This window comes from Gavialis gangeticus, unplaced genomic scaffold (assembly GCF_001723915.1).
Source record: "Gavialis gangeticus isolate Ggan-Ray unplaced genomic scaffold, GavGan_comp1, whole genome shotgun sequence".
Classification (NCBI taxonomy): Eukaryota; Metazoa; Chordata; order Crocodylia; family Gavialidae; genus Gavialis; species Gavialis gangeticus.
Window position 1 is genome coordinate 21,055,928 of NW_017729006.1, and position 25,387 is coordinate 21,081,314.

At 40.2% G+C, this 25,387-nt stretch overlaps 1 protein-coding gene across 24 annotated transcripts in view; it reads right to left on the bottom strand.

The window, feature by feature from the left end:
- The window catches only part of CLASP2 (cytoplasmic linker associated protein 2), a 276,414-nt gene that overhangs the window by 33,435 nt on the left and 217,592 nt on the right, over nucleotides 1-25,387 (bottom strand). For 12 of the 24 annotated variants that reach the window (XM_019508951.1, XM_019508941.1, XM_019508939.1 and 9 more), the window contains 8 exons: nucleotides 24,747-24,770; nucleotides 24,100-24,344; nucleotides 22,432-22,495; nucleotides 19,944-19,946; nucleotides 14,040-14,203; nucleotides 11,528-11,606; nucleotides 11,355-11,405; nucleotides 5,160-5,303 (listed from right to left, as the gene is read on the bottom strand). In XM_019508951.1, the coding sequence (XP_019364496.1) occupies nucleotides 5,160-5,303; nucleotides 11,355-11,405; nucleotides 11,528-11,606; nucleotides 14,040-14,203; nucleotides 19,944-19,946; nucleotides 22,432-22,495; nucleotides 24,100-24,344; nucleotides 24,747-24,770 (774 nt within the window). The remainder of the gene's footprint in view (nucleotides 1-5,159; nucleotides 5,304-11,354; nucleotides 11,406-11,527; nucleotides 11,607-14,039; nucleotides 14,204-19,943; nucleotides 19,947-22,431; nucleotides 22,496-24,099; nucleotides 24,345-24,746; nucleotides 24,771-25,387) is intronic. The other 12 variants (XM_019508959.1, XM_019508942.1, XM_019508948.1 and 9 more) reach the window with 5 other exon arrangements.

The following is a 25,387-nucleotide window of genomic DNA, read 5'->3' on the forward strand; positions in this document are numbered from 1 at the left end:
GGGGGAAGTCCCCCTTGCATTCAGCAACAGACCCAGAAATGAACCAGAAGTACTTCCAGTTCACTGCTGAACAGGCAAGGGGCCCCCCATGCTCCTGTGGGATGCTCCATCTGCCCCACCATCTCAGCTTTTATGAGCCACGCCTGGTACCTCGAAGTATGTAGAAAAAACATATAAAACTGCATCTATAGCCAAATCACTGATTCTCCAAATCAGAATCAAATCTTCACATTTGGATTCGGCTGAATCGAATCGGGACAGTGACCCAAATCAACTAATCAAATCACTGTCCCACGAACGAGGCCGAATCCAAATCTAATCTGGCCTGCTTCACACACCCCTAATGCAGACAGGCCTTCCCTATCTGTGCACACAAAACCACAGAATTCCCAGTAATATAAAATATACCTCAAAGCAAGAAACTTTCCTCCAGAGCTGAGTCACTGCAAGCCTATCACTCCTCTGCACAACTGCTCTAACACTAGCCTTCTTCCGAGCACCTGACAACTTTTTCAGTCTTTGCCACCCAATCTTGTTCTCACCACCGGTGAACTAATGCCATTCTCCTCCAGATGCCACCTGCACAGACAAACAACATGAATGGTGATCGCTTCCTTCCCATTACATTTGTGGAGACTTCAAACACTTCCCATCATATGCTACAAGCTTTAAATTACTGCTCCAAAAACAACCCCAAATCACAAAGTTAGGGTTGGAAGGGACATCACGAAATCATCTAGTCCAACCCCTGCTCAAAGCAGGACCAGCCCCAACTAGATCATCCCAGCCAAAGCTTTGCCTAGCTGGGTCTTGAAAACCTCCAAAGATAGTACTTCCACCACTTCTCTGGGTAACCTGTTTCAGTGTATTACTAGCCTCCTAGTGAGAAATTCTTCCTAATATCTAACCCAAATGTCCCTTGCTGCAACTTCAAACCATTGCTCCTTCTTTTGTCATCTACCACCACTGAGAACAGTTTAGCTCCATCCTCTTTTGAACGCCCCCGTCAGATAGTTGAAGGTGGCTATTAAATCCCCTCTCAGTCTCCTCTTCTCTAAACTAAATAAGCCCAGTTCTCTCAGTCTTTCCTCATGGGCCCCAGCACCCTCACCAGTTTTGTTGCCCTCATCTGGACTCTCTTCAATTTGTCCACATCTTTTCTATAGGTGGGGGCCCAAAACTGAACTCAGTACTCTAGATGTGGCATCACTAGTGCTGAATAGAGGGGAATAATCACTTTCCTTAACCTACTGGTAACATACCTACCAATACAGCTGTGAGCCTTCTTGGCAACAAGGGTACACTGTTGGCTCATATTCAGCTTGTCATCTACTGCAGTCCCCAGGTCCCTCTCTGCAGAGCTGCTGCCCAGCCAGTCGGTCCCCAGCCTGTACTTGTGCATGGGATTGTTCCATCCTAAGTTCAAGACTTTGCACTTGTCCTTCTTGAACCTCATGAGATTCCTTTTGGCCCAATTCTCCAATGTGTCTAAGTCACTCTGAATCCTAACTTAATCATCTGCAAACTTGCTGAGGGTGCACTCTATGCCATTTGCCAGGTCACTGATGAAGACATTGAACAAAACCAGCCCCAGGACTGACACCTGGGGCACTCTACTTGATACCAGCTACCAAATATACATCAAGCCATTGATTACTACTCTGAGCCCGCTGCTTCAGTCAGTTTTCTATCCACCTAACAGTCCATTCATCCAGCCCATACTTCCTTAGCTTGCCTGCAAGAATGTTGTGGGAGACTGTATCAAAAGCATTGCTAAAAAAATCAAGGTATACCACATCCACTGGTCTCCCCACATCCACAGATCCAGTCACCTCATCTTAAAAGGCATTTAGGTTGATCAGGCATGACTTCCCCCGGTGAATCCACGCTGACTGTTCCAAATCATCTTCTCCTCCAAGTGCTTAGAAATGGATTCTTTGAGGATCTGCTCCATGATTTTTCCAGGGACTGACGTGAGGTACTACTGGTCCATAGTTCCCTGGATCCTCCTTCTCCTTCTTATATATCATCATGCCATCTCTTCCACAAAAGAATCAAAATCTGCTTTGAACAATTTAAGTTCCCTGAACCTATGAGGTCATTCAGGAAACCATTCCAGAACTTCATTTTTTGATGATTACAAAGGTACCTTCTAATTTCCAGTTTAAACTGATTTGTGACTAGTTTGTCTGCATTTTCTCTCTACCCATAATCTTAACTAACTCTTTTCTTTCCCTGGAATTTGAAACATCTTTTATGCCTCCAAACATGTTTGTAAAAAAGAGCACTCATATACTTCTCAACACCCCCCATACTTTGGTATTTTAATCTCTTCTGACAAGATAGGCTCTCACCTAATAATCTTAGGGGCCCTTCTCTGAACCTTCTTGTTTAAATTAATCTTTTTTTGAACAAAAGTGACCAGAACTATACAATACTGTAAATTAGGTCCAATGAGTGACTTGTATAACAATACTGTTGCTTCTGTCTCCTCTAAAAACTAAGCCTCTTTCAGGTCTGAATCACACCAGCAACTTGCAATCACCCAACAATCAAAGTTCTTGTCTCTATTCTTCTCCTTTGCCTCAAATCTAAAAGCCACAGCTTATAACATAAGTTCTTGATTTTAGACCATGCACACAACTTTGTACTTTGTGCTAGTAAATTTCATAACACTTCTATTACCCCAGTCCAGAAGGTTATTTTTATAAAACTTATTTTTCCTCTGCCTTAGTGTTCTGTCACCCAACTGTGGTATCCACAAATTTCCTAAACATGTCTAATTTGCACGAAAAGACTGCTAAGGAAGATATTAAACAGCAGGAATATTTTAAGGAATATTATTAAGTAACCTCTCTCCAGACTGATAGCTTTCCTTTTAATATAACTTGATTTAATTTCTTTTTAGCCAGCTCCTTCTCCACCTCACAGTTACAGTATTAACCAGTACCTTCTCTGCCTTTGCTAAAATGCTTTACTTAAATCTACTACACCTTTATCTAGAGGTCTGTTGTTCTGTCAGAAAAAGGACATTAAATTAGTTGACATCAACACAACTGTTTTATATTTCTTTAATACAGGGGTATAGAAACACAGGTATATGCTGGCTTCATACCTGAGTTACATTCTCAAACCTGTTTAGCCTCTATAACTGTCCAGATAACGTGATTAAACCCAAAACGTTATATGAAAATCAAAGATCTGTACATGTGTTAAAAACAAGTTACTAAGACTTTTCCACTCAGAAAAAATTACAGGAAACATTTAAAAACAAATGGTGAATATCTCTCTCTATATAAAATCTTTAAAACCCTGCAACTTTTATTGAAAGGCTCAACTTTTGTAATTCTTTTTGAAAGGTACATTTATTAGCAACTTTCATGAAGTCTTAGTAGTTGATGGAAGATGCTATACATCTAAAACACGTTTGATCAGTCTTTTGCTACAGGGTGCTATAAATTCTGGATGTGTGTCATTTTTGATGAGCAGCTCAGAACTAGGCAGTTTAAAGTAAGCAGAAGTATTTAGTGAGTCTTCTTCATCTTAGGTTTCAATATTTCCATGTTTTCAAAAGATAGCAAAAAATGCTAGAGCTGGGAAAGCAGTCATGGAATGTTAATGGTCAATTCCGAGACAAGATTATTAAGAACAGGAATGCAGAGGAACACTGAAATTTTTGAACAGATAATGAAAAATAGGTTTCAATATTAGTATGTAGGAAAGGTGAAAAGGGGAAAGGATGAAGGAGGACATCAATATTAATAATTTAAATTTAATTAACTTAATAACACTTCAATCATTTGATACTTGATAAATAATGAAAAAAGTACTAAAACTTGTGCATTTGTGTGCGATGTTCTCCCCCACTTTTCACTTGCATATAATGAATTAAGGTTTCCTTTTATAGCAGATTTTGGCAGCCCCCTCTTTTGTAAAGTCTTGACATAATTATATATTTATTGGGGGAAATAATTTTAAGAATCAACCTTTGAAAGACAAAGATGATGCAGGTAAAGAATAAAAGGAAGGCTCGGGAGGAATGATTTTTGCCAAGTTCAATTTGGGTTACACTAAGAGCTCTTCCAAAAACAAAAAAAAAACTGGAGACCAAAGGCAAATCCACAAATTATCAAGGGGAGTGCAAATAACTGGAGTAATGAAAGTAGATTATATTAGCTCAGCAAGGGAAAGAAAGTTGACAAATGGGAGGATTCAAAGATCTAAAGGAAGGAGAAACTATTAAAAACTTGTTCAGAAAGGTAAAAATCCCTTAAACTGACTTGGAGAGGAGAGGTTGGCATAAAAATCAGAAGTGAGCTCACAATACTGAATATTATGAGGTTAATGAAGCCAAAATCTTTTCAATATTTTCTTTAAACAGGGAAACATCACTCACTCATCCCAGAAACAAATCTTTCTAAAAAGTGTATTTTAGTTTTCCACAGCAATTGTAGCCTTTATCTGCTCAGCTCTTTGATACTGTTTTATTAAAAAGTCAACCTCCTTTTGTCAACAGTTCAACAATTACTCCATAATCCTTTCATCAAATACAAAGAACTTTGTAAAATCTGAAGCAAATGAACTATAATTTTGGCTTCTTACTCACTTGTCCTGTGGTGAATGTATTATTACTGTGACAGAGGGTGGTCCTTGTTGAAGTAATATTAGTAAAAGCTGCCTAAAGAAGGCCACTTAAATAAATGTAAATGCCATGCAAGTATCTAAAATAAAAGCAATGTCAGCCCTTTTACCATAAACTTAGGTTTCATCCCAATCAACTTGTCCTTTCTAAAATTCTAAGATTTTTTAGTAAGAGACTAGCAAAAATGTTCTCAGCACATCCTTTTTGCCTTAAAATATACAAGGCTTTTTTCCCCTCTATTTTAACCCATCATGTTTGAATTTCATTTGCATGGCAAGACTGATACTAAAGTAGGTGACTCCCTAGTCCTACAGAATGAACTCAGAAAAGTTATTCTCAGAAAGATGGCCTTACATTACAAATCCCAAATAACTTTTTCTTTTAAAGTATGTAGAGCAGGGTACGGCTATATAAATAACAACTACCTCTTTATTGTGACAATACACATAAAACACTATTCACCCTCAAAACTAATGTAGAGGAAACTATTAATTAATTTCAGTTTTATTGGACATACCTTCCTAACATCTGAGCTTTTAGGTTCTGTGGTCCAGGTGATGATTCGAGATACTGCCAACCGAGTCTCACTTGAATTAACAAAGTCCCCTGGGTCCATCTGCTGTGCAAGTGTCTCTATGTATTTAAGAATTGCAACTTTTACCTGCAAAGATAGCCATAGTCAAGTAGATTGATAAAAACGGTATGTTGCTTACAAAATAAATTTCCTTCTCTTACAAAAATTAAACAAATCCAGAAAAAATTAACAGAATCAAAACAAACCTGTTTCTTAATTTTTTTTCTTCATTAATTTTAAAACAATTACCAGGAATCAATATGAAAGAGAAAACCAATATAAAACTCAAAATGAACATACTGTACTAACAGATGTCTTAATTTTCACTAACACCAAGATCACCAGCATCAATCCACATTTAAGAGTCTAGACATTCATTTGGTTTTTGATTAGTTTATATTTGGAGTTGGGGGCACAAAGCAGCAAAGTATGGCAAGAGGGCCATTTGATCAATCAATGGATATATACAAGTGTAAACAGCCTCTTCCAGTACACTTTACTTTATTAGAACTCAAAATCCACTGTCAGTCCTTCCTGGAGCAGCAGCTGGTATTTAGCATTAAATATCTTTGGGATAAATCCTGTAAAGAACCTTTCCATTGCAAAAAAAAAAAAGTAAGGAAGTTGAACTGTTACAATAACACTAAATTACTCAGGGAGGTCAAAACACAGCTAATTGTGAAAAACTGCAGGTTTTCATAAAATTGAAATAATGTGCAACAAAATGGCAGATGAAATTCAGTGATGTATATGGGAAAAAATAACCCAAGATACACATATTCAGAGAGGATCTCTACACAGGCTGTTACTACTTAAGAAAGAAATCTTGGCGTTATTGTGGGTAGTTCTCTGAAAACTGCAGCCCAATATTCACTAGGTGTTGAAAGTGAAAATAGAATGTTAGGAATTATTAAAAAAGGGAACTAAAAACAAAACAGCAAATATCATTTATCACTGTATAAATCCATGATTTGCCCACACCTTGTATACTGTGTGCAGTTCTGCTCCCCCACCTTCAAAAGGATATAACAGAGGAAGAGACATTAGAGAGAAGAACAAGGATGATCAGGGGGTGGAAAAGATTCCTTGAGGTGAGGCTCCATTGGCTAAAACTTTTCAGGTTAAAGATGACGGCGGGGGAGGGGGGGCAGAATGATACGGAATAATAAAAACACAAATGGCATAGAGAAAGAAAATAGGGATTTACTAACTCTGTCACAATATCATAACTAGGAAATTATAAGAGAGCTGGTTTAAAAAAAACAAAACAAAAAGAAGTTATTTCAAACAGTATGTAGTTAACTTGTGGAACTCACTGTATACAAAAAAGAGATGTAGCCACTGAAAGTTTAACTGGGTGAAAAAGAGGATTGGGCATATTCATGCAGGATAGGTCCATCAATGGGTATTAAACATTACAGTTTGGGGTGCGACATCCAAATTATGACTTTATAGGACTCTGAATACTGGAAGGTATAAGGGAAGAAAGGGACAGATTGGTCTAGATAGGTGTCTTTGCCTTAGCATCCATGTTCTGCACTGAGATACAGGTACTTGGTTAGATGGACTAGTGGTCTGACCAACTACAGTACTTATGTTCTTAAGTTGAAGAAATCTAGCATACGCACCCCACCCATTTGAACTAACTGATGACTAATGAATGTAAGTACGTGTATGAATGGGCAGCAGGCAAGAAAATAGGTTGGCAATTACTTACTGAGATCATTTTGTTTAAACTTTTCAGCTGTTTTGTCTCCATGAATAACTGAACTATATCAGAGATGCTCTTCAGTAAGAAAAGTACAACATCACAGGATAGGGTTTTGGGTTGACTTTGAATCTGTTTTTGGCATACATTACAACTGTTCTTAATAGAAATGGGCCACTTAGATACTTCTGATAATGAACATAACATTTCAACTATTTATACAAATGTATACATTTGTGGGAGGAAAGGCAACTCATATTACCATATTTAGTCCAATCCAGGATGAGGTCCCCTCCCTGCAATACTTTCAGTATTCAGAGTGCACACTGCATCTTCCTCCCTGCTCTCTTTTATTCTAATGCCTACAATGTATTTCATAATGGTCAGGCAACTACTCTACTAAAAATCACTACTTATCCCATTGACCAATATTATCTTCCTGAATTTGTCTGTTGCCTCTTAGATTTTTAAACACATTACGAAACGCATCTTCTCATTCTGTTTTTTTTCCCAGCATCCTAGGACACCGAGGTCCTGGTCCATACCTAGGGCTCTCAAGTGCTACAGTAATAACAGTGTTGGAACAAAGTTCTTCACATGAAGTGACCTGTACATGGACTAGAGAGTTTAAACCAGTGATTCTCGACCAGCATGCTGCAACACCCTGGGGTGCTTTGAGACCCTCCTTAGGTACCATAGGGTGCTGCTCAACATTAGCACTGTTAGGTATGCAAACATCTACACATGATTCACAAGATAAACCCAAAGATTTCAAACAAGAATCCACAGCATCAAAGGCATTCTGACCAGTTGTGGTGCGAGTTGTTTGCAACAGAATCGCTCCATTATTCTTCTGTAGTCAAGAAATGAGTGAAAATTAACAGCTGGCGTTTCCAAGGGTGACCTGAGACCAACAAAGGGTGCCTGGAGTCTAAAAAGGTTGAGAATTACTGGTTTAAACTATAGTAAAAAGTAGTTCGGTCTTTGCAGAACGATCTTTCACATCAGGTCAATTATAATGAAATTGTATCAGCTTCACTGCCAAGAATATACCGAGAACCAGTGGTGGGGCAACTCCATTCCTAAAAACACTGAACAATGTGACAGTGGACTGGGAAAGGGGTCTCCTGTGCTGCAAAAGTTTGGATTTCACTCATTGCACACTGGGATAAAACACAAACCTTACAAAATCCAGAAAGAAAGAGAAAGAGACACCTGTGCACCTCCAAAAAAGCCAAATAGCCCGTAAGTGCACTTGTCTGGTATGTGGGAGATGCAGTTTTAAATCTGTTCTCTTGGGCTGAAACCAAAGACCTGTAGAATCCCAGTCTCCTTCATTCCAGGTGAGTGCCCTAACCCCTACACTCTTGCCTGTTTTGGCATAAAAGCTGTTCTTTTATTTATTGCTGGGAAGAGGAGAAGGGGGGAGGGAAAATACTGGCTCTCTGAGAACATGGGAGATGGAAGGGGAAAAAAGACACCTGAGGATGGGTTTCCTAACACGTCAAACAAGTGCCCTCTGAGTTAATGGCACCCTCCCCCACTCCCCTTCCCTAACCCCCTGCAGTTTTGACCAGAAATTCCATCCTGGATTTGCCAAACCATTCCCCAAAATGGTATACGCCTTCCTGTGAAAAGTTTTGGTTTCATCAAATCAGCATTTGGTGAAAAAATGCTTTATTGGAAAAAAAAATCCTAACCAACTCTGCTCATAATGCCTACACAGGAGACGGACTCCAGGACAAACAGCAGGTGCCTGAAATTCAACCCAAAAAGGGTTGAACTGATACTTCAGGGAAAAAAGAAGTGCTTTGAAGAGTTTGCTAGAACAACGCCCTTTCTTTGAAGGCAAACATTCCATATTTGCCAAAATGGCACGAAGTCTTGAGAGCCTGCTTTACTCATCACTGAACCTGCCAAGGAATGCTCTCTAGAAAACATCACTTCTTCTTAGACATGGATTTCAAAGTGATTTATGACTTTTTGTCATCCTCTGACACATCTTAATGCATTTTATTTGATGACGAATGCAAAAACAATGCCCAGACCCTAAACGATGCTAAAAATGCCTTGCTTCTCCATGGAGTGATTCACAGATGCACACTGTTGCTGTTTTGGTTCACATTCCACCTTTGCAGCAAATTCAAAGTCCTGCTTCTAATTTTTTAAATCACTAATGGGACAAGCCCAGCTACATTAGAGGTATGGTAAGTATAAGCACAACATACAAACAGCTGCACTCCTTTGCAGTGAAAGCACATGACAAAGCCCAGGACAAAGCATAAGAGCCAGACACACATTCTTGGTCAAAGCTGAATCTACTTGTAGACTAATTTGTAGATAAAATGAAGAATCTAATCATCATCAGATTATACTGAAAGATCTTCCTCTCTGATCCAGTTTTGTGATCACAGAAATGAAAGGCATTTCCGAATTCACCTAACCCACCCCAAAATCTCTCCCTTTAAAGGAATTTTCTAGGGTTAGAAGGGGAAAAAAAAAGAGTTGAAACTCTGAAGTCCATTAGGGACCTTAGCTATAACAAGGTAACTAAGTTATGAGTCACTTGGGTACAAATATAAACACTGAAGTCACGTAGTTAGATATGTAATACTTCTACCACATTGTATTCAATTACCTCTAATAAATACATTACCCATGTCTTTAGTGTTAGTTTAGGGGTTTCTTCGATGGGTCAGAACTGTGAATTGAAAAGGCCTTTGGCTTTCTGTATACAAAATTATTTCTTGTTAATCAAGCATATATAGTTTAGAGAAGAATTTAAGAATAGTCTCAATTTTGTTTTGAAGTAACATACTGATAAACATTTGAAGCCACAGTTCCAAAATAGTGGACTTCACTGATCACATCTGCTCAAGAAATCTTAATTTTTCTTAACCACTAAAAAATCTTTACATTAACTACCAAGAATCTGTTTCTTAACCTAGGCATTTCTGACTTCCTTCAAAGTTATCAAGATATGCTTTGACCCAACCCATCCACCCTCTATACCTTGTAGCTTTTGATCTCCATATCTTTGATGGCTTTCACTCTTTGGCCTTCATCTTATATCAGAAGTTCCTACCTTTTATCCCCAAATTGCTAGTATGAGCTTTACAAAAGGCATCTGCTCATGCTTTAGTGCAGTGGTTCTCAAGCCTTTTCAGGCTTGTCAAGGCACTCATCAGAAAATACCAGCTGTTAATTTTCACTCACTTTATGACTACAGAAAAAGAATAAAGCAATTGTTACATTGCAAAGAACTTAGAAAGACCACAACAGGTCAGAATGTTTTTAACACTGCCTATTTTTGTTTTATCACTATGGCACCCTACAGCACCCTTGAAAGGATCTTGCATCACCCAGGTTGAAAATCATTGCATTAGTGGTTACATCAAGAAATCTATGAAAAAAATAAACTTAAAAATGATTAATATACAACCTGACATATTAGTCTTTTTGCGGAAAAAAGAGTCTTCCTTCAGAACACACTTATAGAAAATTTATAATTTCTTGACTATTTTACTGGTTTAATTCAACAGCTTTGATAACAGTCCCTAGTTTAAAACTGCATAATAAAGCAAAAATTGTCCTTAAAAGAGTTTACCAGTGTAAATCTTACTGCATTTTAGAGAGAGCAACAAGATATTTCATGTATTCCCACTGTAGTCAGGGCAAAAATATTACCTTATGCAATGCTATCTTGTGCAACACATTCAATTGTGTAAAATTATTCCGTGCAGTAAAGAGCAGAAAAATGCCAATTTTGTATATGCTTGTTGTTTCCCCAATTTGTCTTAATTGTAAACCTTAGGTTTTATTCCCTTCATACCAAAGCCAGATTTTTCTAACTATAATTTCACTACGGATTTCAATCTTTATTTTGTAAAGGTGTTTCTAAACCTAAGGATTTTGGTGAAAATACGTGCATTTATAAGGGAACACTTTGCTTTTAGAACAGCAACATAAAAAAGTATGCACTGAATATACCAAAAAGAGAACTTATTTTGAAAACAATAATTTAAATATGCCAATTTGAATATACATACATTAACAAACACAAAACACACTAGACATAAACAATAATTTAGTAAAATATCTTCATTGTCAGAGCCACTAAATTTGGACAGGAAGATTGGAAAATCACAAACATAAAATTAGGAAAGATTTGAGAGAGTGAGTTTGCATAACCAGCTTGGTGTTAGGCAGCCATCTTTGTTGCCCCTGTATTTACTGAAGTACAGCCTTATTAGGTCTGTTGTCGCATCAAATGCTTTGACTCTTGTGTAACATTTCAGCTGCAACATTTGCATGCTTAAAGTTTCTTGCAAAGGTTAGTAGATGCATACAGGTGCATACAAATAAAACTTATCTGACACATTGTAGTTTTGCACAGGGTTAAAAATGAAGGCAATAATGCAGACAAAAACCTTTGAGCTCCAAAAAGAGCGAAGCTGGTCCTGCAGTGCTGGCTTGACTGTCTGAAATTTTATAAAAACAAAATCCACTAATTGAAAACCTTTTTGGCAAAACATCCAGATATTTAACAGTAGGAAAATATCTATCAATATTTTGCTTATAATACAAGTTTGGAAAACATTACCTTCAAGCTTGGTGTCTGGGTCTGGTCAACAGTGAATCTCATTAAAATACTGAATTGGAGATCATTTGGAAAAGATTCTCTGCAAAATGAAAGCATCAGGAAAACATGTTACATACATGGGGCTTATTTTAACCACCTCTTTATGTTAAACAACTCTAAGTGCTACTTACAAAACCACCATCATTAATATGTATAGGGTGTATCAACACAACACAATGCAAAGCTAACTGGGCTATGCTAATTAGGCTCTATTCCTGAGTCTAAACTACCTTTGAAACTTCAGAAGTGGTTTTAAAGCTAACAACAGGTTCTTCTTTGAAGCAAAACCCTTCCAGTACAGCAGTGGAACTCAATCTTTTTCTCCAAGGCTAGGGACAAACATTCAAAAAGCCTGAGCCTGAATTGATTCAAACTTTGCAGGTAGTCTAACCTGCCTAGGTTGAACTGATTTGTAACTGTGCAGACATTCCCTCTGGACTGAGGAAATGCAGGCACATGCCTGCAGCTAGACTGTGTGCAGGGATGCTGTATTTGGGGGGTGGGGGGTGTTGGCCAGCCTGGATTGTAGCCTTAGCTGAACTGGCCAGAGAGGGGTTTAATTCCCCCCTCCCTGTCTCACCAGCAGGATCCAAGCTAGGTCTGCTGGGCACTCTCCCCTTGCTGCTGCATCAGTGGGGCCATGTGTGGCTAGACACTGGCCAGTATGGCCCTTGAGGCAGATGGGGCACTGTCGCAGAGCACTCAGGTGCCCTGCGCCTGAGAGCAGAAATGGCTCGGGAAAGACCCCTAGGAGCGGGAAGGGGGGAGGCTCAGCTGCCAGTCACCAGGACTGTGCAGGTGCTGGTTGCTAGGGCAACCAGTGAAACCTAGCGACAGAAAGGGGCAGGGCTTAGCTCTTCCCAAGCCCAGGCAGGAGGCCAGTTACCCTCAGGCAGCCGAGGGAGGAGGAACTCGGCTAGTGCAGATGTAGGGGAGAACTCTGACGGTGGGAACATCCCCTGGCTGCTGCTGGGGTTGGGGCGCTCTCTCTCTGGTAGGGACTGAATCTTGTTTGACTGGACGGTCTAGCTTTTATGTTGTAGCCCAGGGGCTTTGTGTTCTTGTGTTTATTGTTTTGACCGGAGGACTGGGTGAGGCTATTAGGGGTTGAAGGAGGCCTCACAGGGACCCCACAGTAGTGTGGAGGGGGTCCTGGTGCCAAAGAGGGCACAGCATTTTGGGTACATTGGCCCCAGCCCAAAGCTAGGGGGCAGCGAGGAGCCCCAGAGTGAAGGGGGCAGCGAGGAGCCCCGGAGCGGACAGTGGTGAGAAGCCCTGGAGCGGGCAGTGCGGGACAAGCCAGAGAGTGCCGGTAGGGGTGCAGGCTGTGAGACAAGCTAGAGGGCGCCAGTGAGGGCGCAGTAGAACGGACCCGAACAATGTCAGGTACATCTGCGAGGCTTGGGCTGCAGTGTAAGGGGAGGAAAGGAGCCACAGATAGTGCCCCAGGCATCAAGACAGAAAATGGGCAGCCTCCTGCTTGATTAATATCTTCCAATCAAGCAAATAACAGGGCATGGCAGGCCAGAAGACGGGCGGTTGGCCCTTAGTGTTGCAGGGTCACTAGTAGACGGACCCGAGGAGGCACAACTGTCACAGGCATGGACGGGGATTATTCTTCCCTCTACTCCTACTGCCCCTGGAGGACTGCAACAGGGTCTGCACACCCTGACCACTGCTGCCACCGCTGCTTGCTCCAGGGTTGGGGCAAGTGGCAGAATAGGCCACCTCCTGTCCTCGCCATCAGATGCCAGAGGGAGGGGGAGGGAATAACCTCCTTCCTTGCCTAAGTGTTCCTGACAGCCAGCTTCTGGCTGCACCCCACCCCTCTGCTCCAGTGGCAGGGTGGGGGTTATTCCCCCTCCCTCCAGCTTCCAGCAGAGGGGGCAGGAGGAAGCTTATTTTGCTGTCTGCCGCAAGCAGGGAGCGAGCAGCAGTGGCGGTTGGGGTAGGCAGACCCCACTGCGGTCCCCCAGGGGCAGTGGAGGTGGGGGGGGGAACCCCACCTCCCTGCCAGTTTTGAAACTGGTTTATGTGCACTGAACATCTGTTCTGTTACAGGTTTAAGTCAGTTTCTGATCACATAAACCAGTTTGTGCGTCATGTCTGTCCCTAGTCCAGCATGCTGGATAAGCAGTGCTTGGGCAGTCCATGGGCCAGACTGGGGCTGGTGGTGTGCGGTCCTGGAGCGGGGAAGGGAGTGTGGCCCAGCCCTGATTTAGCTCTGTCAGGGGGGAAGGGACCATGGCCTAGCCACAATCTGACACTGGGGGGTAAAGGCATGGGAATTTGGCAGTGGAGAGAATGGCAATATTAATGGCCATTGCTCCCCTGCAGCTAAATTTCCCAATCTGTAGGGAGCCCCATGGCCCAGACACATTTGGCCTTCAGGCCAGAGATTGAGCACCCCTGCATTACAATAATGAGGGAAATCTGGAAGTCACTCAGCACATTTTGGTCAGGAATATATTACCTTGTGATATCAAGTGCCTTCTGAACTTTTGCTTGTACAGACCCAAGCAAATCAGCACCCATTTTTTTCAGCAGCTGTGTCAGCAATACAAACAACCAATCCTGTAGATCCTCTTTATGGACCTGGATGAAATCCACCAAAGTCTCCAAAAACATACTGAACACCTAAAAAAAGAGATAGAAAAGGGAAAAAGGGGTTGGGATGGGAAAAAAGAGGAAGTCACATTGACATGTGCTGAACTCACAAACAAATAAGTAAGCAATAAGAGAATCAAAGGCAGAAAGAGGTAGTGATTTGCAGCCAAGCAGGAAAACAATCGGTCTTGCTTTTCATTGGCTTCTGGGATACAGGCATACATTTGAAACGTTAACCAACTTCTGTGGATTTTGGCAATTACTTAGTCCATGCAGTATCAATGAGAAAAGAAATGCTCACTGTGATGGCTGGCACAACTTTACTTTTTTTTTTTCAGCTTGACTTTGTTTCTCACTGCCTCAAGCTTTATGTATAAAGGCAGTTCTACATATCACATGCAGACTATTAAAATAACCTCTAAAAAAAACAAAGAAGCTACATCACTATTTTAGTGAATTATTATTTATGGACAAAAACATACTGCATATTCACAGAATATCTGTGAAAAGGACCAGGTTCTTTCTGTAAGAGAAGATTTTGAAAGAAGAAATCATCCACCACAGCAAAAGATAAAGCCAAGTACATTTCAGATCCTGACATGTTTTTGAAATCTATAGCATATTAGCTTTCTAGAAAGGTATTTCTTCATGCTACTTTGGAAAAGCAATGCAGTTAATCTGTGCCACTTCGTAAATAGCAATCTACATCAAAAGTAAAAGAACAACCCTTGCTGTAGGACCAAATCACAAGTGACATTAAAACCTGTGGTACAGCTTTATGACAAAGAAGAGGGTATGGGTGCATGTGCGTGCGTGCAGTTAACATAGTTAGAAACTATCACTAACTTCTGGAATTATAAAGTTTCAACTGGAGTGGGACAAACATTTTCTAGATATCTGACTCCAATGTTAAATATTCTACCAGAATTCTAACCTAATCTTCAGATCAAAAAGGTATACTGCTGAGAAAAGGTACCAGACAATGGTAGCAGCTCTAATGAAAGCTCTCACTGATGTCAATACAGTGATCAGGGTAAATACCCAAAACACAAACACAAGTCTAGACTTTAATTCAGTGGAGGCCAATCTTTCTGGCAGGCTTGCTATATATTAGCCCTGTGCCCTACAAATCATTCCAATCCCCTTCACCTACCCGATGCATAGCTCTGCTTTCTGCTCCCTGCCCTGTCACTTTGCTGACCGTCTCCTTCCCAGTCTGCCAGGTGCCACACACAGAGGCTGCCTGTGCCACTTCCGGCACCAGCATTACAGGCTGGCTACCACTAGTTTAATCCAAGTTATCCAGTCTGGCTTTGGTAACTATTGATGTCTCAGCTTTCTTTTCATTGAATATCAATTCAATTGCCACACCTGATGTTTTCACAAAATTCTCTCTGTTCAGGATAGGCAGACAAAACTCTTGGGTAGAGTAATTACTCTAGGGTAATCTTTTATTAGACCAACTAAATAGTAGCAAAAAAAATTTCTCTCTTTGCAAGCTTTTGGGCCTAAATGCCTTTCCTCAGGCCCTGCGTGCTGGATTTGGCACTCAATCCCAGTGAGCAGAGCTAGGCATATGTGGTGCTGAGCCCCAATCCCAGTGTGCAGGGAGTGGGAGAGGGCAGCACTGGGCCCTGTGGACTCAATCCCAGCACACAGGACAAGGAGGGGGCAGTGCCAGGCCACAGAACATGATATGGCCCACAGATGGGCCCTGTCACTCATTTGGTCCAGGGGGCCAAAAGGTTGAGCACCACTGATCTAGTCTATTAATCCATTATAGTACCCAAAGAAAGGTAAGAAATTCACAGTGGACAGATGTCCAATAATCTTTCCCTTATACTAAGCCTGATCCTGGTTAATAGTTAAGCATGATTCTTAATAGACCATATAAAAACTTATAATACCTGGTCGACAAATTATGATAATTCTGGATATTTTTCTTAGTAATTCTTGGTCTTAGTCATTCTGTGGTAATAAAGCTGGGGTAGGCAAAATGCAGCCCACAAGGCCATTCTATCCAGCCCACAGGGCCCCTACAAAATTTAGAAAATTAATATTTATCTGCCCCTGGCTGCCTGTCATGTGACCCTCCAGGGCTTGCCAAAACTCAGTAAATGGCCCTCCACCTGAAATAACTGCCCACCCCTGTAATAAAGTAAGCAGGGCAGTCAGTGTTTCCATCAAAGATTCCCCTCCCTGAAAGATGAAAGCTCTAATTAAATCTGTGGTGTGTTGGCCTGCTTGCTGCAATAGGAATGCTCTGAATTATTCACAGCATATGTGACTGGGACAAATACTAGAACACAGCTTCAGCACATCTTGTGTTGGAATAGGCAAGTTGTGGGTGCAAAAGCAAAAGGAAAGTTCTGTCTGCCTTATGTTTTGTTCAAATCCACTATGACTTTGTGCCAGTGAAAGTTAATCAGTGCTAATGTATCAGTTCAATGAAAAGCAAGGTAGTGTTAGAAATGAGACTATTCCAAAAGCTAAAGGTGTAGGGCAAACAATGTAGCCATGCTGCAAATCCTATACATTTTATTACATAGGAAAAGCTATATTATAAACATATTTTTAAACTGAAAAGTTGAGCACTGGAGGATCAGGAAATGTAAGATGTTAGAATCACATAATAGTTGGGCTGGAGGGGACCTCAAGTGGTTATTTAGACTAATCCCCTGCTCAAGGCAGGACTGTTCCCAACTAAAACCATTCCACTCAATGGTCTGCCTAACCTGCTCTTGAAAACATCAAACAACCTCTATGAACAGACTGTTCCAATGCTTCACTACTTATACAGTGAGAAAGTTTCTCTCTAATCTCCAACCTAAACTTCATCTGCTGCAATTTGAGACCATTGCTCCTAGGCCTGTTACCCGCAGTCACAAAAAACAGTCTATCATTCTTATAAGCTCTCTTTAGATATTTGATATTGTTATCAAATTCCCTCCCTTTTAGCCTTCACTGGTAAATCATGCTTTCTAGGACTCTCACCATTTTTGCCACTCTTTACTGGGCTCCTTTTAAATTGTCCAAATCTACGGGCCCAAAACAGGACACTCTCTCACCAGTGGGGTGGCAGAATAGCGTGGGAAAGTAACTTGGCTTGATTTACAAGTGATATTCCTATTAATATAGTCCTGTATTCTACCAGCCTTTTTTGCAACAGGAGCATGCTGCTGGATCCTATTCAGTTTACAGTCCACTGTACTCCCCAGTCCTTTTCTGCAGTACTGTAGCCTTAGCCAGTCACCCCAGTCCATTTATGCATGCAGGCTTTTACCCTGTATCAAGGATCACCTAGGTCCAGAATTACAGCTGCACAAGCAACCTTACTTTTAAGAGCTCCACTTTCCGGTCTGAATACAGTCCACTATACTAGGGATTTATGTAATCTTCCAGGGTTTTTCACAAAAGATGGAGGTGGGGAGTAAAAGACAGATAACCTGGCGCATGTGGCTGGTCCTAGTGCCCCCAGCCATGCAGTATGGCTCAGGTGGCACAGTGGCCACACTCACTTTTGAGAGCCTCCACACCAGTGGCTCCTTCCAGCTGCCGCTGCCAGTCTCCACTGCTGCTGTCAGACCCAGCCACGCTGCCCGGGCACTCTGACCCATCTGCCCTGCACCCACCGCTGGGGACACTGGACAGAGCACGTGAGTAGGGTTTTCGTGAAGACCAGCCCAGGACCCATGCAGACAGGGCTCATGGCCAGGAGGATGGGATGGGATGGGGCAGCAGGCAGGGAGTGGGTCAGGCAGGCAGGACCAGGAGTGGGATCAAGATTGCAAGGCCGTGGTGACAGCATGGGGCTGGAACCCATGGCCCTAGACACAGCAAGGATCCGCTGCCCACACATCCCTGTGATACATGCAGGGGCATGTGAGAAGCTGATCATGGCTCTGTCCCCCATCTCCACACTACCACAGATCCATGATTCTGATCCTAGTCCCAGCCCTGCCTGCCTGTCCTGCACTCGGGATGGGGCTGTGGGTGGGAAGAAAGCAGCATTCCAATCTGCCCATCTGTATGCCCTGCCCACGCGGGTCTCAGGCTGGTCTCCATGGAGACTCCAGGATCCACGGGCAGTGACAGCATGGGGCTGGGGCCCAGGGCAGCCAGGATCCACTCCCTGCATGCCCCTGCCTGTGCAACCAGTGGCCAAAGGGACATGAAGGGAGCAGATTGTGGCTCTGCCCTGGGCCCCATCCCTGCGCTTTCACCGCCAAGCAATCCTGATCCCAGCCTCACCTGCCTGCAGCCCCATCCGAGTTGCCTGCTGCCTAGCTGCACAGGGGGCAGAGCCACTTAGGGAGTTTTGGGGAGCTGCTGAGGGCAGGAGGAGAGGAAAGGTGCTGACCTGACACAGGAGGGGCAGGTAGCGCAGAATGCTACAATACCCAGGGATGCAGGGAGATCCTTTTAAGAATGTGGGCTGAAAGATATCAGTACAGTTATGCGTGCAGACACCTGCACATGATTCATGAGGCAAACCTAGAGACTTCAAATAAGAATCCAGTGCGTCAAAAAACCTTCTGACCTACTGTAGTCTTTCCAAGTTCTATGCAAAAGAAATGTTCAGTTATTTATTTTTTGGTCAAAATACAAGTGAAAGCTGAGAGCTGACAGTTTCTGAGGGATGCCTTGAGTTTAAAAAGGCTGTCACTGGCATTGACAAATGCTGTGCATATAACGTTAACTTTTAATTACTTGATTTTCTAAACTTGACAGTTCACTGTGGATATTTAGGGGTTTTCAAAGGTTATGAAATTAAGCCACTGAACTTATATAGCTTACAATTCCTGGTTTATCAAAAGAGCATTTAAATTCCTTGAATTTGAGCAATACGATTTGCTGGCTCATACTGAAATCTGCAAGCTAAATAAGCTGGCAAAAAGCTATGTATACTCCTAATAAGCTTTAGAAATTGGGACTGGTTCATGTTTGAATTTCTATAAACTACTACTGCTAATGCACTCCAGAGCTTCTATGCCAATATTCTGAATTACTCTCATCTTGAATTGCTATAAAAGAATTTAAGCTTAAGCTTGAAGAGTTCCCAAAATAAAATATTCAAAATAAAATTACCAAATGAATCATTTTCAAACTTAGCTGGATTTCAAAGCCTGAAAAGTATCAAGAAAAGTTTAAAATTCAGTTTCCAGTTACAGCTGCATCCATTTATGCCTGGAAACAACAAAATGATTGAATATTGATTGAGCTTCCCCAAAACATCTGTGTTTTGATCAAATATGGACAACTTCAGAAAATTATACAAGCATCCAAACAAAAGAGAGCAGAATAGAAGCTGGAATTCAACTATTTACAGTGGAAATAATCCATACCAGATATAATTTTTCTTGATAGTCTTTTTTTTTTTTTTTTTTTTTTTTTTTTTTTTTTTCATATTAGAATGTTCAATTCTGAAATCAGATTACACAATCTCAATTCAATAGTGGACAAAAACAGATATTGTAAGAAAAACTGGTATCTTCCTGGTAAATTATTTTTTAAAATGTAACTTAATAATTACACTGCAGATGCACCAACCACCAACAGGAGCCCATAACCAAATGATGTCAGTTAATTAGTAGATAAAGCACATCTCAATACATTACCACACAGTTTGTTTAACTGTATATAGCATTTTATGTATTGCAAAAAGCTTGATACTGCATGAATTCTTTAAAGGAAGAAAAAGAGGAAAAAGGGTTAATTGCGTAGTCATGCAATAGGGTTAAGGCTTCCAACAAATACTGAACCAACTTACTCTCTAAAGAGAGTTCCAACACAGGGGACAGCATGCAAAAAGGAAAAAAAAGGGGGGGAAAAAGATAAAAACACACAAATTAGTCTCCATCAATGCAAAGTTCCTGTATGGAAGAAAAAAAAACAAAAAATAAAAAAAATATTTCAAAAGCTTTTATCATAAATTTCCAGAACAGTATGGAAGCAACCATTTTAGTTTACCCTTTATTTCTTTAAAACCACTTTTCTCTTAAAGTTACCATTCAGTCACTGTTTTTCCCCAAGCAGTTCCTTACATTTGACTAAGAGCATGTTAAAAGAGTATAACATATGGTAGTTGACATACTTCCTGCAGACGTTTGAACAAATACTCTGAGGGAAGATTACATATTACGATTTCACATGCAAATACCAAAACTTACTATTTGTTAATCCTGGGATACTTAAAAGTTGCTGTTCTGCTGTTCAATCATTGGTTGGCATTTAGCAGGTTTGCAATATCTAATGGCAGAACAGCAGTAGATTGAGGAAAAGCTATTAATTTTTTAAAATACACTTCTTAAAAATCTAAATTGATAACTGATTTATGTTGACCATCCTTTTGGTTACAAAACAAAAAGTGTGCCCAGTAAACCTAAAAGAGGGAGTATCATAATCAGAAGGAATTAAGTAATTTGCCACAACTGTAAGTACCTTTTATGAAAATATGCCAAATTTAGCATTTTGATACAACTATATCAAACATTTTAATTAATTGATACAAAAATGTGCTTTTCTTATTAAAAAAGGTCTTTACACTATATTCTTTGATATATTAAACAATACAATATTAAAGACACCACTAGTGACCTGTGAACAAAACTGACCCAGCTAAATTAAGTTTAAAAAATTAAAGATTTTTGTTGTTACATGATCCGTAAAACATTATGTACCCCAATATTCGATCATCTTCTCCTGGCTATTTACTCAGTCTCTCTGCAGCACTTAAACTTCATTTTTCCTCATGGCCTTCTCTCCTAAACTCCTGGGTTCAACAAATCCTTTGGCTTTGCTTTCTGAACCCTTGTTCCCATGTGTGTCCCAAATTTCCCAAAAGGCAAAACTTTGCTACTGCAACAGCAGAAATCTTGACAAGTTATTTTGGTGCTCACTATGGCTCCTTATTTTGTCAGCTTTTCAATTAATCCAGTTTTGAAAACCTGTCACATTTACATTTTATGAGCCAGTTCTGAAAGTTCCACCAATCATGACAATCAGCTGTGACCAGCAGTGTAACAAAGGATGAGAGTGACCAAAGTGCCCACTTAACAGGGGTGCAAATATGGCAGCTGCTCCCACTGCTGGTCCAGCCACCACTGCCACTGCCAAGGATGAAGATCCTGGTAGTTAAGGCCCTGGCGATTCCATTAATTCTGAAATCATAAACTATTTTTGATTATTTAATTTTGATGTTTATGCTATCATTTAACTCAGTGGTGCTCAACCTTTTTGGCCAACCGGCCAGATGGGTAATTCTTGATCCCTCCTCAGGCCAGATCCAGCAGGGCCCCATCCTACCCCACAGAGCAAGGGGCAGCCTGGCTTTGATCTAGTGATATGGTAGAAGGAGACTTGGGCCAACCCCAAATGATTCAGCCCCATGGGAGGAGGTGGCATGGCCCAGCCCCACAAGAGGACAGGGACACGGCCTGGCCCCAACCAGGACAGGCAGAGGGAAGGGCGTATGGCCCAACCCCATGGACAGGGGAAGGGGCAGGATGTGAACTGATCCTGAACTATCAATGTAGGGAAAGAGGGCATGGCCTAGCCCTATGGGAGAAAGGGGTTGTTGCCCAGCCCCAATCTCATGGCCAGGAGGGAAGGAGGCGTGGCTTGGCTCTGATCAGGCCGTGTAAGGGGAGGGTCACATATGGACTCCAAGGCTCTGTGGGCTGCCTTTGGTTTCAGGCTGAGTACCCCTGATTTAAATCAATACTGAAAAGTGAATAAAAGCTAACACAGACTGCACAACAAAGGAAAACAGGTAAAGGTTTTTCAGAATGCCTAAAATTCAAGACAAGCAAGAAAATCTTAAATAATTATTAAATCATTAGAAATATTCTACTTTATTTCCCACTAGCTTTAGAGAGCTGTCCACTTGTCTGGGTTGTTTTACTTTAACTCAATTTTGCTAGCAGAGAATTCAGCATACACTTCATCTCCCTAACCATAAGATGGAAAATGAACTTTTGTTTGAAAACCCAAATCAAGTCAAATGCCACAATCTCCTTATATTTAACTGAGTAATTCAGAATCATTGAAAATAAGAGCACATATAATAAGAGCACACTGCAGCAGAGTTCCTTAAGAGTTCAGGATCGCCATCACAAATTTCATAACAATGCACAGCACATTTTTCAAAAGTGCATCTGAATCCTTACTGACACCATTTAGAGAAACTACTCTGTACCAAGAACTTTGTGTAAGATTTTGAGTGCTGACTACAAGCAAACAGTAAAACCTAAACATACCTTGCTGTGAGGGTCAGCAAACATCCTGGTGAAGATTTCACACAATCTTTTCAGTTCAACTCGACTGTCAATATGACATAACAATTAGTCAATAATGAGAAATAGCAATTAGATAACAATAAACTAATTAGCTACCTAATAAACTAATGGGCTACTGTAAAGCATTGTTTGAAGAAAAAAGCCTTATACACAAAGCCAAAAATTAAGGCCAGCACATTTTGATAAGGTTAAAAAAACCCTTCTCAAAGAAACTTTCCTTTTTTGTAATCATTTAAGTGAAGCACTTTAACTTTGATTATACATTCTCGTGCAGTAAATGAAACCTAGCAGATGAAACTAGGACAAAGCAATCACTGAAACCAAACACCATAGTGAAACTAGGTAGTAAATAACCTGGTTTTGGCATTCTAATTCTTTCAATTTTAATAATTAAGAGATTAATAAAATTGATAATGAAAAGTGTTGCTTAAATATAACTTTTAACTAAGTAATCTCTTTAAACTCATAATAATCCAAAGTAATATTCCATTTATTTTACACTTTAATTGAAAAAGTCAATCTATATATGAAATATTTAAGTCACATATCAGAAATATTTTTCACCTCCTACAATGTTAAATATCTTTTGTTAAATATAGGTCTACAAAAATTTTGTGAAAATATGAATAATTAATTAGGCATATCAATCGGGAACTTTTCCTAATACTTTGAAGGGTTTCTGGTTCGATATCCTGTTTGTCAATGCCAACTTTTAGGAAAAAAATATTTAAATAAAGAAGAGTTCAACGAAAAGTTAAGGTTGGGATTAGTTACCACTCTCATTAGTTACCAATTTCAACAGAAAATCATGTATGAGTTAAAAGCTGAATTAAATTTCAAATTAACATTTTCTTTTGATAATAAATTAAGACATACAGTATAACCTCATTAATCTGGATATTAAAAATCTGGAATTATAAAAAATACAGCACTTCCCCCAACACTCCGGTACTAGCCGCCGCTCCCCCCCGTCCTCCCAGACATGGAGGGGGAACCTTGCACATGGTGCCTGCTGCCATTCACTACCCTGTGCCATGGCTCTGCATGTGGCCACTGCTCCCCCCTCCTCCCCTACTCCCTGACTGGCTGCTGTGCCGGTTTAAAAAATCTGGCATTTTCAAATTTCTAGCAGGTGCTCAGTCCCAGGCACACTGGATTAATGAGGCTATACTGTACAAATATTGTACACTCAAGTGGTTTTCTAGGCATTTTTTAAGTCTGTGATGATCCCCCTCATTAGAGAAGGGTTCTAGCAGGACTTCTGAGTAGTTTTATTAAAATAAGAGAGTCACACTGAAAACAAACCATCTCAGAAATATCTGAAAGATACGGCTTTATTTACTATTTTGGATTTCTGTTTTATCTCAGTTACTTCCCACTTCAGCAAATGGAACCGGATGAAGTGACTTTACTAAATAAAACAGAATCAAGACCTATAACTTTTATACCAAGATACATCACTGACATTTTCTACCTAGCATTTATACAGTAGAGTATTTTTCTTTGCTCACTCCAATTCTACTTAGAATATAATAAAATTATACCACATATAAATACAAACATGGACAGCAGTGGGTTCTTCCCTGTTCCTAAAAGAAAACTGCTTTAAATCAATTGACATTTTCTTACCTCAAAGTCCTCTGATTTTTTAATAAATTTTGTAGACCTAGAAGACCTTCTTTTCTTTCTGACCAGTTGGAGCTAGCACAACGATTGAGGACCTCTGCTACATCTTCTGTTTGGCGCATGTATGTGGGAATGCTGCCATTCCGAGAGCTGTATGATCTTTCTGAGCAGGCACTGGATGCATCACTATTAGCATCATCATCCGAGTACATTCCATAAGATTCATACCTCCTTCGTACAGGCTTTTTCTGTTATACACAGACCCCCATGTTAGCAATAATCACAAATTAGTGTCAAAATTTATATTTACATCTATCTACAAAAGGCTGGGCCATTCATTTATAAGCATGGCAACCCCTGCTTCAATAAATGGTTACAGGTGTTCAATCAATCAAGGTATAGTAGTAAAAACACTTTAAATTCAGATTGATTATATGGGTTTCCAAACTAAATTTAAAAAAGAGCAGCAGCCTGAAAGTTATCCACCTAATTAATCATTTTCTATGTATGCTTTATTTGTGAAAAATCTATTAACTGCAAATCTCAAGAAGAAAAATTGATAGGTAAATATAATTTTGTATGATCCACGCATGTAATACAGCAAAATGTTAAAACTATTATAATAAAGGGGAAAACAGTGATTTCTATACCTTAGTCCGCATGTCTCCTAAGAGCTGATAGCAGTAAATTATTAAAGAGAAATGGAGAAATTGAGAAAAATGAGGGTAATTCACATTTAACAGGTGGCATAACTACTTATAATACTACTGTCACTGGAAACTACATTCTTTTAATTCAACTTTCTTTTTTAGTTAGTTATATCTGAGCTAATTAAAACATCAGTATACCATATAATACCAGGAGGAAATGAAAATTCCAGAATGCCTCGATGCAAGCTGTTACATGTTGACTGTCATGTAATGATAACTGAGCTTGAGATTTACAGCCAACAGTTACCAACCAATTCCTTTTTTGAAAATTTTGTCAAAACAACCCCTTACACCCTTCATACCCGATTTTCAACCATTGACACTTTCTAAGCAGCTCTACTTATAACATTTAGAACCTTCCGGTTCTGGAATTGAAAATGTCCCTACAAAAGTCAATTAGTGGAAAAAAGCCACAGGGCATAGAAAATATACTTATCATTCTAAAAGAAAAATGAAAAAGAAATACACCTCCTGAAACAAACCCTGCCATCTAAACTCTGGGGTGGAAGAGGACAATGAACATTCTATGTGATTTCACATTAAAAAAAAAAAAAAAAAAAAAAAAAAAAAGTAATTATTTT